General features: G+C 30.5%; 1 protein-coding gene across 1 annotated transcript; it reads left to right on the top strand.

The window, feature by feature from the left end:
• Positions 1-14,120: 14,120 nt before the first annotated feature.
• On the top strand, positions 14,121-17,041 carry LOC130965608 (uncharacterized). The gene is made up of 11 exons (XM_057890376.1): positions 14,121-14,276; positions 14,397-14,664; positions 14,775-14,871; positions 14,999-15,126; positions 15,256-15,340; positions 15,432-15,564; positions 15,979-16,136; positions 16,224-16,347; positions 16,454-16,636; positions 16,712-16,777; positions 16,844-17,041. The coding sequence occupies exons 1-11, from the start codon at positions 14,121-14,123 to the stop codon at positions 17,039-17,041; spliced, it is 1,596 nt and encodes a 531-aa protein (XP_057746359.1).
• Positions 17,042-17,075: the final 34 nt, after the last annotated feature.

The raw sequence follows: 17,075 nt of genomic DNA, 5'->3' as shown, positions 1-17,075 counted from the left end.
AATAATTATATTAATTATTAATTATTTTAATTATAAATTATTTTAATTCTAATTATATTAATTATTAATTATTTTATTTTTAATCATTCTAATATAATTGTCATCATATATAATTAGTATTTATATAATATGTATGTTTATAATTTTATTATGCATGTGTATATTAATAACACATATATTGACAGAATATTCTGGTAATTCATTTCGTGCTATTAAATGTTATATATAATTTTTTTATCGAGCGTAAGTTTTAGAGGTAAAATATTTTTTTTAATTTTTAATTTGTCATTTTTTTTACTATTTTATAGAATAAAAATGTAACCTTTATTTTTTTTATTAAAGTTGATTATTTTAAGATACAAGTTACAATTTCTTTTACGATCGTTTATTGATATAGTCATTCTCTTATTTCTTTTGATAATTTAATAATTATTCTTACTAAAATTTATTTTTTCATCTATTTTTATTGTGCAATTGTCTTTTGCCACAATTATTTACAATACATCATATTCATCAAATATCATTTTGAATTGTATTTTACATGTAAGAGTTCAACGAAAAGATAATAAACTCTATTTTAAAGAATAATGATTGGATCTATTTATATATATTTTGACCAATCTAATAGAATATGGATAAAGTTATTTATTTTAGGAAGAGTTCGATTTTTATTTGAGGCTATTTTTTATGTTTTTTTTTCTTTAACTATTTCTCTTTTTTATCCAAATTGAACATATCTAAAGTATAAATTGTAATTTTGTCATTTTTTTTATGAATTCAACCTTATTTTTATTTTCTTAGTTATATAATAAGTGTTTTTACTTAATTTTTTTCTTATAGCGAGATCATCTTTTACATAATTATATACAATGCATTATATTCATCATGTTCTATTACAAATTGTTTTTGTCGATGCAAATGCTAATTATATTTGAATTTGATTAATTTAGATATGTAATATTTAATTTTTTATTTTTAATAATTTTTACAATTTAAGAGTTTTTTTATCAAATTCAAATATGTTCAAATAACTGAGTCAAAAATATCTCTAATATGATAGTATGCTACATAATTTTAATATACTTTCAAACAATTAATACATAATGAATCTTTTAAAATAATAATAGTATTTTTTTGTCAATAATACTAAATGTGTATAAGAAGATTGAGATACAATCAAATATTATGGAAGAAACGATTTTGAGAAAAATAATATTTGTAATATTATTAAAGTTAGAATGTGTATATTAATATTTTAAATCACTTAATGGTAGAAACATATGTGATAATATTATTCCTAAAATGATAATATTTTAATTTATTATAAATTATACTAAACATAAATTATTCAATTTATACATAAAATTATACATAATTATTTATTTTTAAATTAGAGAATCAAGTTATTATATTATTATTAATTAATAAATAATTTTTTTTAAATATTATAATTAAATATATAGACTTTGATTGATCGAAGAATAAATATGTTAGTCTATTAAATATAATTTTTAAGTTAAATTTTGAGGATAAATAATATTTTTAATTTTTTCCTTGTTTGAAATTGGTAGTTTAATTTAGACAATATGAGATTTTGTTTCTTAATATATTGAGTATGACTTTATTTTGATGCTGTTTATTCTTATATTATTAATTAATAATTTCTTTGTTAATTTTAAAAATATTATACTAATAGAAGGAATATATATATATATATATATATATGATTATGAAAAATAAAATATTATTAAAGTTAAAATACATACATTAATATTTTAAATTAATTAATTGTAGGGACATATATACTTATATTATTAGAAAAAATATAATATTTTAATTTATTAATAATTACATTAAACATAAATTATACATAATTATTTGCTTTTAAATTAAAAAATCAAATTATTATATCATTAATTGATAATCTATTTCCTAAACTTAAAAGCATAATAATTAAATGTATAAACTCGGATTAAAGGGGGTACTCTTAATTAGATTTTTCAAATTAAATTTTAATGATAAAATAATATTTTTAGTTTTTTTTTTTGAAATTCTCATAATTAATTTATTTTAGATCGTTATTTTGAGATTCTGTTTATTATTGATGTATTAGGTATAGTTTTATTTTAATGCGTTTTTTTTTTTTTGTCTGCACATGGGTGTTCTAGGAACATACAACTATTATAAAAAAAGAATATTTTAAATAATATAATATTTTCAAGGTTTCTCTTATACAAAATCATAAATACAATAACTTCTTGTAATGACTACAATTGAAAGAATATAAAATAAAATAATTAAACATAATTTATATTAGTTGAAGTATTACCATTAATAAAAAACTCAGTGTAAATAGATGTATAATTATTAATTAATATATAATTATGAGAGAAATAATATTCTAATTTAATACCAGTTAAACTAATAATTGAATTTATTATTGTAATGAATACATGAAAAATAATTAAATATTATCTGAATTTTTACAAATTGTATGACACTTTTAAACTATTAATATCTAACCATTAAATCCCTTAAAATAACAACAATTGAAACCTACTCGATTCGTGTGTACATGTGCTATACTTAAACAAAATTGAAATCTAATAATTGGAATCATATTCTCTTAATAAAAAGAATTTTCTATTTAAATTTTGAAAATAAAGGAATGTTTTAAATAATACTAAATATAAATGAATATAATATATAAATTTCTTATATAATAAAATAGAAAGAACATGTATATTAATATATTAGTATACGAACGGTAAAAATTATATACTATTAAAGTTAGAGATAAGTCTTAAAGTGGTATTTGAAGTTGCACTCAAGGCTCATAGTAGTCCCTGAACTTAAAAGTTACTCATATTCGTTTCTGAAGTTGCACTCCGGGACTCAAATTTGTCCTTTCGACACATTCCGTTCACCTAACATCACCGGAAAGTTGAACTGGACTCCTCCGTAACACGCTGGTCAGGTAATGACGACTAGCTGACGTGGATTAGTAAACTTTTATGGTGCAATTTGGTCCCTAAATCAAAATAAAAAATTTTAATCCCTAAATTTAATCACCATTCTCTACGGTAATCCCTCTTTTTTCTACAGGCTAGATCTTCATATCTCAAATTCACAAGATTTTTTTTTGTTTATTTTTAGTTGAAGTATCTTATAACAATAACAACAACAACAACAACTAGAGTCTTCTTAACAACCATTATTTGAACAAGTTTAACCGCTTTTATCCATTTTTTCTGTAAGAAAGATGGTGACGTTATAATATAAAAAAAGTTATGTGATATATATAATTAAAGAAATAATGCAAAGTTTACTTTCTAAAATTGTGAACGCTCATAAATATTTGTTGACTTTTAAAAATGTCTAAATTGATTTCTAAATTTGAATCTCAACTCGATATAAAATGTTAAAATGTCAACATGACATTTACAAATAAAAAGATGATATGATTAATATTTAAATATGATCAAATTAGTGTCTTAAATTAGTTAATTATATTTATTTTACTTAATTAATTTTTTATTAATTAAAGACTAAAATAATAAATATTAAATTAGGTAAATTTTTGCTTTTTTTTTGTTTCTCTAATATTATCCTTAATTAATTTGAAATACCTATTTAATTATAATAAAATCTTAGACACGTCATTTTAATGGAGATGTCATACAATTTGAAATGTCATAATATAACACTTTATATTAATACTATGTGAATGACAGTTAAATTAGAAAAAAAATAAAGATTCACTATTTATAAATTTAAGGATCATTTTGATTATTTTTCAAAGTCAATAACTATTTTGACAATTACTAAAAATTTCAGTTACAAAACTAAACTAAGTATTACTTCTATAATTAATTAAATTGAATAATTTATCTATAATGGCCACTATATATAATTAAAAATTATATACATGATCCAAAGTTATTATGTTGTAGCATGATGCATGGTTATTTTAGAATAGGATTCAAAGAGAAATGTAATGTAGTATATAATAATAATGATGTAACTTTTTAATTCCGTAAATACAAGAGATAGATTTTTATAAAATCATATAAAAATATAAAATTGAATTTTGTAAAATATTTTAATTAAACTAGAGTTAAATGAGTGCATAAAATGTTAAATACAAAGACATAGTATGTGACTTTTAATTAACAAAATATATGTGTGCTTTTAATAAAATTGTAATTTGTAGTCTCTTTCACATCCATATAGAGAATAGAAGAGAAGAAAAGAGAGGGATTACTATCGTAGAGAAGAAAATAATAATTAAATTTAGGGATTAAGATTTTTAATTTTGATTTAGGGACCAAATTGCATTATAAAAGTTTACTAATCCATATCAGCTAGTCGTTACCTGGCTAGCGTGTCACGGAAGAGTCCAGAGCAGCTTTTCAATAGAGCCAGGTGGATGAAATGTGCCGAAAGGACAAATCTGAGTCCCAAAGCACAACTTTAAAGACGAATTGTTGGAATAAATAATTTTTAATAACTCAGATCATCCATATTGAATCACCAAAAAAATATAACATAATGCGGAAGCGTACCTGAATTCATAAATATGAATCATACAATCGGAAGAATTTGGATCTTGTGGTTCTTTCGATCTTCCTCAACCAAAGCCTTCTGTATTCCTAGGCGGCTAAACTGCAACTCTTTTGATGGGGAAAGAGCAACAAAGACGGCTTTGGTATATTGGGGACCGAAACCCTGAAGGTCTATTTATATTTGAGCATGGCACCCATTAAACCCTTAAGCCCAAATAAAATAGTATCTAAAGCCCAAAAGATAATATATCTAAAATCCAAAAAGATAATTATCTAAGGAACAAAATATAATATCCGCTTTTATTCTCATTTAATTCCAAATCAAAAGTAATAATGACTTATTCAATTAGCATTTATAACAATAAATGAGATCATCATTATATAAGTCATTTAATTTGAAATAGCATCATTTGTGATTATAATTGATATATGTATTGCCCACAAATAAGTTAGGAAATTAAATAATTTCCTAACAATCTCCCACTTGGGCTATACATATATTCTTTCTTGACATAATCACATTTTATAAACTTTATGCGTGCATCTGAATGCTATTTCTTTCATTACTTTAACAATCTGGTCCGTCTCATACATTAGATATGGAACTACCGCAACTTTTATCACATTAAATGCCGTGACTAAACCACGCCAATCACCATCCTAATATACTTAACGACATAGATCAAATTTGGATGAGTAATATGGAAATTACATGCCAAGTGATCTCATGCATGTCTATTTCCAGCTGGTCCAACTTTATTGAGATCAAACACAATACAAATATTGCAAAATGAACATTTCATATAACATGAAATAAACCATCAACTTAATTCTGCAGAAAATAACTCAATATCTGTCATAGGACATATAGCATAAAATAAACTCCCACTAAATCAAGGCATCATAAATATTGACACCCATCCGAGCAGTGTGCTCATGAAAAATTTTAGGGTTCAATCCCTTGGTAATGGGTCTGCTAGCATATACTCTGTTTCCATATGTCCTATGAAAATCTGTTTTTCTTAAACTTTCTCCTTGACAACTAAGAAACTTGATGTCTATATGCTTCGATTTTATCAAGCTCTTATTGTTATTGGAGTATAGTACTTACTGACTTATTGTCACAAAATATCTTTAATGGCATTTTCAATGTCATCTACTATATGAAGCTTAGTGACAAAGTTTCGCAACCATATGCCATGAAATCGGAATCAGAGTACCTAATGATCTCCAAATTTTCTGATCTCCGATAAATAAGCATGTAATCCTTTGTTCTCTTTAGATAACGCATTCCGTTTAACAGCTATCCAATGATCCATATCCGGATTGCTCAAGTATCTACCTAGCACTCCCACTATAAATGATATATCAGGATGTATGTAGACTTGAGCATACATTAAATTCTCTAGTGCTAATGCATAAGGCTTATCATGCATTGCTGTCCTCTCAAGATCATTTTTAAGGCATTGTTTGAGACTGAACTTGTCTCCTTTAGCTACGGGTGTGTCCATTGGTCTACAATTTTCCATGCCATATCTACTTAAAATCTTTTCGATATAGTTCTTTTGTGATAATCCAAGAATACCTTGAGAACGATCTCTTAGTATCTCGATTCCTAATACAAAAGAGGCATCACCAAGATCTTTCATTTCGAATTTGTCCGATAGAAATTTCTTAGTTTCATGCAACAAGCCTATATCGTTACTAGCAAGTAGAATGTCATCAACATATAAGACCAAAAGGATGTATTTACTCCCACTGAACTTGCGGTATACACATTCATCTATAATATTGACCTCAAAATCATAAGGTAATGACTTAATTAAACTTGTGATACCATTAACGGGAAGCTTGTTTGAGACCATAGATGGATTTTCTCCTTTTTCTATTGGATCTCCTTAATGACACTTCTTGAGGTTGTTGAGCTTGCTGTATGGATTGGGATTGAGGAGGATTCTCATTATTTTCCTGTGCTGTAGCAGTATCTTGAGCAACAACGATATTCTCATTGTTCTCTTGTACTGTAACTGGATCTACAGTAGGATTCTCATTGTGCTCTTGTACTATAACTGTATCTTGAACAATAATAGGCATAAGGTCCTGATCATTGTCAGTTATAGAATCCTCATCAAAAGCAACATTCTTAATATTCCCTTCCCCCCAAACTCAACATCCTCAAGAAATCTCACATTTCCCGTTTCAAAATTAGACCTTGATGCAGGATTGTAAAACTTGTACCCCCGTGAACACTCGCGTAACCAACAAAGTAGCAACTAATTGTCCTTAAGTCCAATTTTCTTTCATGCGGCCTATAAGGTCGCGCCTCAGCTGGACATCCCCAAATATGCAGATGCTTTATACTGGGCCTTTTTCCAGTCCAAATTTCATATGGAGTTTTGTTAACTGCTTTGCTTGGCACCCTATTAAGGATGTACACTGCGGTCTTTAAGGCTTCTCCCCAGAGTGATTCAGGCAAGGAAGAATGATTAATCATACTTCTCACCATGTCTTTAAGAGTTCGGTTCCTTCGCTCTGCAACACCATTCATGCTAGGTTTGCCTGGCATGGTGTATTGCGGAACAATACCACACTCCTCTAGGAAAAGAGCAAAAGGTCCGGGACGTTGCTCACCTGAACCGTCATATCTTCCGTAGTATTCACCACCACGATCAGATTTGACAGCTTTTATTTTATTTCCAAGTTGAAGTTCAACTTCAGCTTTGAAAGACTTGAAAACATCCAAGGCTTGGGACTTTTCATGGATTAAATATAGGTACCCGTAACGAGAGTAATCATCTATGAACGTAATAAAGTACCGTTGTCCATTCCAAGATACAGTAGGAAATGGGCCACATATATCGGTGTGTATCAGTTCTAAGACATCTTTAACTCTCTCGGCACCTAATTTTCTTTCGTTTGTCCTTTTCCCCTTTATGCACTCAATGCAGACTTCAAAGTCCGCCAAATTTAGGGGTCCGAGAATTCCATCCGACACAAGCCTCTGAATTCTCTGTTTAGAGATGTGGCCTAGGCGTTTGTGCCATAATGATGCCGAATTCTCATTAAGTTTTTGTTTTGTACCCGTTTGCAGTATTTCATTATTATAGGAATTTAAGTTAAGCCTATATAGATTATCCACCAAATGACCAGAGCAAATATTATTCGAATTATAAAAGAGACTGACTTTATTGTCTCCGAATGAACAAAAATAACCTGATTTGTCCAAACGAGAAACAGAAACCAAATTTCGTCTAAATGACGGTACATAAAATGTCTCTAATAAATCCAAGTAAAATCCACTCGTGGAACATAATCTAAAGGTTCCTATAGCTTCGACTGCAACTATATTGCCGTCTGCCACGTAGATGTATCTTTCAGCATCACTTGGCGGTCGGCTCCACAGGCAACCCTGCATAGTGACACTTACATGAGTAGTAGCAGCAGAATCTACCCACCAAGTATCAATAGGTGCATAACTTAAACTAGCCTCAGAATAAACGAAAGTAAGAATTATACCCTTCTTTACACGCCAAGTGGCATATTTGGTACAATCCTTCTTCATGTGTCCCACCTTCTTACAGAAGAAACAGGTTGAAACTTGATCCTGTTTCTTAGCCTTTTTCTGCTGAGAAGGCGCATCCGCAGTAGTATCACGCTTTCTTTTATACTGAGAAGATAAAGCCATGTGAGCACTGAATTTCTTAGTAAAGAATTTCTCAACATCCTTTAGGAACTGTTTGGCATCTTTATCCTCAGTAATTGAGACCCGAAACGCCTCAGGAATTGAGCGTTTCATGATCATAATGCTCATTCGATTGGATTTCTCCCACTTCTCTATTTTAACCTCATTGAGGTTTTCCGGAGTGGAATTGGGTTTCTCCTCTCGAAGAGCTATATCTAGGTCCATACAACCGAGGACAATCTCCACGGTATCCTTCCAAACTTTAAAGTTTGAACCATTCAGCATAGGAATACTGCTAATTTGTGCAGAAACATTGGTAGCTGAAGCCATAGTTTCTGGATTAGAACAAATAAACATGCAGTAAACATTAGTTAATTAATGGGTAAAAAAATCCATATTGAGATATCTAGCACAACATTAATTTTCAATCTTTGGATAGAAAAATTAACTGTAAGTGATACTCTCATTGCAGTAATCAAATATTGTCAAAATTTCTATCACACATTAAGCCTTTCTTTGGACCGACTTAATGCGCACATGGAAACTTAAACTTCGCAACCTATTTATTACCGCATATATTTTCTATTAATTGGCCAAACAATAACCTTCCTTTGGGCCGATTATTGACCGCATAATTAATAAAAAATAAACAAAAGTGTGCAATGCTTATTATTTGGCCAAACAATAAACTTCCTTTGGGCCGATTATTGTTCGCATAAATAATAAGTATTACTTTATTCTTAATCAGTTACCCAAATATTTATTTACCATTAATATGTGCATGTAATTTGGCCAAATATAGGCCTTCCTTTGGGCCGACCAATATTCGCATGAATTACATATCACCATATTCCTTATGTTTTGAATAAACCAATTTTCACAAAAGAGACTACTTTGGCAGCATAATGTTCAATCAATTTATTCCAAAACCAAATATTTATAAAAGATGGGTATACTAATCCAAATTGTTACCAATTTTCTTATGTAACAACAAAAATACTTAAATTTCAAAAGGAATTAAATCTTAATGATGTCTTTTGAGATCTTAAAAAAGAAAAAATGATTATAATTCATGTGCCAAAAAATTCTTGATCCGTTAAGATTAAAATCAATCTTTATAAAATTAATAGGTATAATAATCCTTATATCTCAAAAAATAATCCATTAATTTTATACTAAATCAATAGCACATAGAATTAGATCCGAAAGGATCAACGTTTAACAATACTTTATCAATATTTTAAAATAAATCAATTTACTGCTTATTATATATGTATATAAAAAAAGTTTCTGCCAAACTGAATAAAAAACAGACCGTCTCATATAAAATATATATATATACATGCGTCTATGTATAACCAATTAATGATCCTATAACAATCCTTTAAAAGAAGGTTCATTCAGTACTGAACTTTCCACGCGTCAACTACTAGGCTCATTCCCCTTTTAGCTGTGTGCCTTATTACACGAACATCCTTGCTGCATCTCATTCTCTTATCATATTATTTTTAACTTGCTGTATATTATACACACCAGTATATATTGTCTGACTTGCTATCACATATATACATCGAGACAAACAATGTTCTGACATACCCATTATAATTTACGTGTGGTCATTTCAAGTTCAAAAATCTGAGTCTGCATCATATATTACGTGAGTCTTTATCATATTATAGTATATGATATATGATATATGATATGATATGATATATGATATGATAATATATGATGTTATATGATGATAAAATCTATATATTTATTTTATTTCTTTTTTAAATATCCGGTATACTTTATATAATAGATATAATAAAGTGGAATTAGAATTAGATTAGATACTATATTATATAATATTATAGGTAATAGGAAATTTGTTACATATATTATATGATTATATGGTATGATATGATAGTCATAATAATAATAATATAATAATAATAAAAACATTAGGCTTCATGCAGAGTTAGTAGGTAATTAGGCTTTTCAAGCTTCTAATTAAAAGTTCCTTTTATGCCGGTGTGTGCAATGAGAATTATGTAAAAAGAATAATAAAAATAACAAGTTAGCAGTGCTTTATGATACGGCGTCATTAATTAATAATATTAGTTACTATTCATTTATATAAAGCATGGCCATGTAACTTTTCATTGTAGCATCAGCATCAGTACAATTCATCATGATATATAGCATCGAACCATATCTCAAAAGAAGCTATAAGTAGCTACATATACAACATAATAGAGATCAGACATCACTTCTAAAATATGACTCGAGAGGGCTTTGTTTCTGGATTAAGGGCCTTTCAATAAGGTTTTCTTCTTCGGTCTTCCTTCTTCAGGTAATTATTAACATTGATGATAACATAACTTTTTTTCTCGGAGATTTCTTATATTCTTTTGAGAAAATTTATATTCATTGTTTTTTTTAATTTATAAACTCTTCTTTTATTGTTGTGACAACCAATCAATTATGCAAATTTAATTTGTTGACCATGCCATATTTTGAGTTTCAGGCAACATGGATAGCCTTAACTCTCACTATCAAGGAAGATACTTCTATATGGAGGTCAACCCCGATTTAGTATGTAGCTAACTCACTGAATATACAAAATATTCATTTTTTGTATCAACCTTAATTTGATTAGCGTTATATTATATCATACATTTAATGCTTGATACCTTCTACTTTGAAGGAGATGGGTGAAATTCCTTCGACATTCTATAGGAGATTTAAAGATGCACTACCAAAGTTGATGACATTTTATGATTCTGTTGGCAATGAAGTTGATGTGGTCATTGAGAAGTGCCATCGAACTGCTATAATTATTATCGGCTACAATAACCTTGCTGCGATTTATGGCCTCAAAGATGGAGGTTGGTTGAGTGTCTGTTACGTTGGCCGAGACAGATTTCTCATTGTTGAAGTCAAGGATCACAACATGCGGACCAAAGATCTGTGCTACCCACCGTTAAAGCTGGGTGTGGACATCAAACCATCAATACCTCTTCCAGGAATCATAGAACTATCTGAAGATGAGTCTAATGCAACTCCGCCGCTTGAAACTACTGAACCTGTCCAAGTTTCACAAATAGTGTATCAACAACCTGATGAAGCTGTGAATAATTCCAACTGGGATGATGCCACTGACCAACTCCAACATCTCCCAGAATCTGTGTTCAATCTGTTGGCCTGCATTGACCCTCCCACATTTTATGGTCTTGAACCTTACTTTAATCAGCTGGAACCCAGTGTCAATAATGAGGATCAACACGACCAACTGGATCCAATAGAACCAATAATTTCACTTTCTCCATTCTGGGCGTCTCCTTTTTTAGATGTCCCACAGACAAAAAAAAAAAAAAACTCTGTTGTGGCCGAGGAAACAGGTGATAATTGTAACATTAGTACTGAGGTTGTTTCAACTGAGAATGCAGGGTTTCCAAATGGTCAGAGCCCTCCACCCCCGAGTCCTAACATTGGGCTTTCCCCACCGCATTCTCCAATCATGCAAGACTTTTATTCGGTTGTGAGGGTGATATCTGAGTACCAGTCAAAACACTATTCTATGGTATGTCTCTGCAATTCATAAATATTATCATTCTTCATATTGAATGAAGTTAATTTCCTTGCATCTAAGTATCTAATAGCCCACCATTTTATGCCACTTTCATTTGGTAGCTACTTCCGTCTGCTTTCTCTTCGCTTGCGTTTCCTTCGAGGCCTGATTTCGTTCGCGTTAGAGAGTTACACAAGCCACCGATCATCATGAAGCTTCGATGGAGGAGCCTCAGGTCATCAGAAGCCTTTCTTACCAGGGGTTGGAGAAAATTTTCAGTCGACCATGGCCTAAAATGTGGAAGTGTAGTTCGTTTCTGCGTCCCTATTAATGATGAAACTACTATAATTGTTTCTATATTACGTATCTAAGATGTTTATTTGGTAATGGTTTTTATTTTAGCAATGCCTCTAGAGTATGATGCAGTATTGGAGTGTCTCAACCATGTGTAATATGGTATTAATGTCTTTAGTTGTACTAAGTTCCATCTATCTGTAACTTAAATGAATTAGAATGTTTCTGGTTCGACTTATCATTAGTTTATGTTTGAAGCCAATTGAGACACGGGCCGATCTACAACAATTATTATTATATTAATATATTATAATCGAGAACTGGACTGGGCCGGTTTGAAAGCAACGCCATCGTTTTATGTTTGTATAAGAAAAAACCAAAAAGCAATCACATTCGTTAGTCCCATGTTCCCCTAGCCCCTTTCTCTTTTTCCCTTCCGAATGGAATCAAAGCCCTAGATAGCCTTCATGACCACCACCGCCGTTTTGGTGCCCATCGTATGTGCGTTTAACCCCATTCAGTTTTATGCTTTCCCCGTATTTCTCCGTTACACAGGTGCTCAATTTTTCTTGGTTTTTTTATACTCTGTTCACAAATTCTTCAATGAGTATCACATGTTTTGTGTTCTTATTGAATTTTCTTTTGGTTATTTTTTATTAATTGATGGTAGGCAAATTTGGATTGTGAATGCTCTGCTATATTTTCTGTACTATTTTTGTCATTGTTGATTTATTGTTATTATTATTATTATTATTATTATTATTATTATTATTATGGAAGTAGTGATGCGGTTCGATCACCGCCAATACTGCTATCATGTTATGTAGATTAAATTATTAAATTATTAAATTATTATATACATGTACATGTAAATGTACATAGATGTAGAGGTATGTAGCTACTATTACTATATTATTAACGGATAACTACTAAAGATAATAATAATTAATATTTTAATTATTATATATATTACATATTATAGATTTAATTATTTTATTGGTCTATATAATTTTGTAAAATTTTTAATTAGGTCTTTATACTTTTTTTTTTAATTATGTTTTTACACCAATTTTTTTTCCCATCTAAGTCTGTCTTGGTAGTCATTGGCTTAAATTTATAGTGATTCAAGTTAAAATAAATTGGTGAGGGACATAAATAAAAAAAATTGTTGACACCCAATTAAAAAAAAATTGGTACAAAGACTCAATTAAAAGAAAACAAAAGTACAGAAAGCTAACATAAAAATTTTACAAAACTATAAAGACCAATAGAATAATTAAACCTATATTATATTATACAATATTACTATATGTATAATTACAATATAAATACTTGACTGTAACTACGGATATTGTATAGATTTAGATTAGCTTAGCTCAATTATATATAATGTACAATATTACAAAAAAAAATACAGTTATAATAATAATTAAAATTCTAATAATTATGTCTATAATTACAAATGAGTTAATTTACTGCAACAACAGAAATTATGTAGCTTTAGATATTAGATATAGATATAGATTTAGATTTACATTAGATTAGTTATATATACTGTATATACAATATATACAATATACATGCTATGTATTTAGTATATTTGTTTATTTGTTTATAGAAATGATGATCAGGTATATATCTTACTGCAACTATTGATTTTATGTTCATAATTTTTTAAATTAATAGTTAATAACACTTTTTATAATGTGGTAAGTCTGAACCATGTCATGTCTCCAATATGTTTTGGGCTATCAGAATGGTGTTCTGAAAATGTAATTGAGGAGATTGTACTGTTGTTCATGGCCTCATGTACTGTGGTGAATGTAGTTACTTTCTACAAGATTGCTACTTTGCGTGTACATGACCAATGACCATGTCACTAGCATGTACAACATCAGGCACCTCCCACCACCACCATGGGCTACGTGTTACTATAAATTCATCACCCATATGAATACTCCAGCATCGCTCCAGTGAGACTTCAAGTAAAAACTCTTTACAGCTCCACATATATTGATTACAAATGGCAAGCACGTACAACAACCTCAAGGATATTGAGGCATCTTCAGACCACTTAATATTGAGGATTAAAGTGAGAGTCGTGAAAATATGGTCATTGTCTCCTGCTGAGCAAAAATACGTGAAGCCAACTTTAGAGTTGGTGGTCATGGATCACATGGTGAGCTAACAACTACAACCTAGCACTTGATTTAACAAACTTTACTGATCAGTTTGTTAGGCATATCATTTTTTTCATGTACGAGTTTGATACCAATTTAATACCAAGCTTTGTTTTCAGGGCGATCGAATCCAGTGCACTATTAGGAATGCTCAGAGGAGGCTCTTTGAAGATGAGTTATCGGAGGGAAAAATCTATATCGTTTGTAACTTCTCAACTTCCTTGAATGACCAGAAATACAAGGCCGCTAACCATGCATGTAGGATATACTTCAAGAGGGATACTCAACTTCAGATGGTCCATGATCCATCCTTTCCGGAGAATGTGTTTCGTTTTGTTCCTAACGATCTAATACTGAACCACACAAATGCTCAGTCGCATCTTATAGGTATGACGAAAATCATTCCTAACCTTCCAATTAGCTTAATCAAACATAAAACATATATTCATTAATGTCTATTAATTAGTGATTAGCCGTTATATATTATTTTGTTTCAGATGTTATTGGTCTACTTACTGGCAAGGGTGACATAATTGAATTTACTAAGAATGGCAAGAAGTGCAGCTACATTGTTCTCGAGCTCGATGACATGCAGTTAGTGTTATATATTTTCTTAGTAAAATTGTTACTCACATCATTACCCACGCACTAAGTGCATCTCACGTGGAGTTGTTTTATTCATGTGTGTTTTACGTTTCTTCCCGTCGTACTTTTATAACAGGGGAAAAGGCAAGATTAGGTGTACACTTTGGGAGGATTTTGCAACTATGTTGGTCAAGCACATTGAACAGCAGCCAACATCAGAGTACATCATCATTGTACAGTTCGCTAAGTTCAACCTCTTTAAAGGTTTGCAATTATATGGCTCTTATTAGTGTACCACATTTGCACTTCATGTAATTGCTTTCGAAGCTAGACAATGAGCATGCTTTGATTCCGTCATTGTGTAGTTATTTCTATATACCTTAATTGACACAGGTGCAATGGGCATATCAAATACCAATCATAATTCAATTCTCTACATCAATGCGGACTTCCAAGAGGTTAAGGATTTTCGCAAGAGGTAATAAATCTAACCGTGTCGTCTGTATCAAATTGACACTCATACAGTAGAACAGATTAATAAAATTCATGTACAATGTCAAAAATTTAAGCGTCCTCATGGCGGGGGTTCCACGTGCAAACCAACTATCCCAAATTGCTGTGGAGCCAGCGTACTCTATGGAGGATGATCTCATCAATGTCTCCATTTACAAACCCATTTCTGAACTCAAGGCATCCATTGAGGTCTGTGATCAAGTTTTATTGACTGAGCAACGTAATCTCTTTGCTTCAAAATATAATCTACTATTTGCTCCTTCAATTTGGTAAAACTTAAATTTATTATAACGGGAAGTATATCTAAAATGGATGAGGTCTTCACTTATTTAAAATAAAATATTAATTCACAAACTTTCATAATTAAGACTTCATTAATTAATTATTTTGTCAATACTGTTTCGACTCAAAATAATATCTAACTGCATCGTATAATTTCATGATTTAAGTTTATGTGATAAGAGTAAAAGTTTCACTGAAAAACTTGCCTGAGAAAGAAAAACAAAACCACAATAACGTAACAAATTTCTCCTGATAAACTACTACGCTATTTATTTTGCGAATCCAACTATGCGATGAGTTTGAATGTTGTTTATTCTTAAGAATGGTAGCTTCGTGACAATTGGAACTGTTATTGCAATTGACCCCAAGAACGGGTGGTGGTACAAAAGTTGTAAACATTGCTTTCATTCACTAAAGGAGGCTGAGGATTCCTACTATTGTGCCAAGTGTGCCACCTATCCAACGACTCACACACCCAGGTATACAAGTCAACCCTTTGTTCAAGCTCTTATTCAGCAACTTCATGCAGTGTCCATGTATCTTTGGTAACGCCTTATCCTTTGTAGGTATAGCATTAATATAAAGGTTGCTGATGATACCGATACGGCTTCATTCCTGCTTTATGACAAGGAAGCGGCCAAATATCTTGGAATCTCTGCCTCTGACCTCAGGCTTGCACAACTAACTAGGGTAATGTTTAAAATATGCATACAGAGTTATGTATATGTAAAGACATGTTATTCCTTTTACAAATATTGTTACACAATTATTTAATTAACCTATAAACCAAAATCAGGGTGGAGTAAATGAGGAATACCCAATAGAGCTCAATTCCTTTAGGGGTAAGAAATTCCTTTTCAAGGTTTCTGTCAAGATGGAAGATCTAAATTCTTTCCAGCCTTGCAAGGTCATTGTGATGAAGATGACTGATGAGATATCGCTTATAACAAAATTTTTAGGAAAGCATGATATATACCAGGTGACTTATTTGATGACTTATTTGATTATGGTAAACCTTTGTGATATTCCTATTTATACGTCTGACTTGGTGCAGCAAAACCTTGCACTGGAACACTCAGAACTATTGAACATGCAAACTGCTTCCACCGACACGCCAAAGGTAACTATCAAACGCTGAAAATCGTTAAGTTGAGCATTAAGTAGTGATATTTAGTTAAAAATGCAGGGCACGGGTTCTCCTTCTGTTGAGTCGTTGGTGGACAACTCTAACGATGCTTTCTCAACCCCCAAGAGAAACATTATTAGTGGTGGATGCTCTAAGCGACTCATTGATCTTTATCCAGACTCTGCTAATGGATCATCATCGAAGTGTAGAAAGCTCGAAGATGGCATTCCCGGAGTTGATAGAGTCTACCAAGATTAGTCTGGATAGATTCTCAAGCAAAATATATGTTGGA

The sequence above is a fragment of the Arachis stenosperma genome, chromosome 3, assembly GCF_014773155.1.
Source record: "Arachis stenosperma cultivar V10309 chromosome 3, arast.V10309.gnm1.PFL2, whole genome shotgun sequence".
NCBI lineage: Eukaryota > Viridiplantae > Streptophyta > Magnoliopsida > Fabales > Fabaceae > Arachis > Arachis stenosperma.
The sequence above is the reverse complement of the archived record's forward strand: the minus strand, read 5'-3'. Positions and strand labels throughout refer to the sequence as shown.

Coding starts and splice junctions, on each gene's coding strand:
- LOC130965608 (XM_057890376.1), top strand. CDS start 14,121: ATGGCAAGCACGTACAACAACCTCAAGGATATTGAGGCATCTTCAGAC. Junction 15,127..15,255: donor TAAGTTCAACCTCTTTAAAG/GTTTGCAATTAT, acceptor TAATTGACACAG/GTGCAATGGGCATATCAAAT. Junction 15,341..15,431: donor GTTAAGGATTTTCGCAAGAG/GTAATAAATCTA, acceptor CAAAAATTTAAG/CGTCCTCATGGCGGGGGTTC.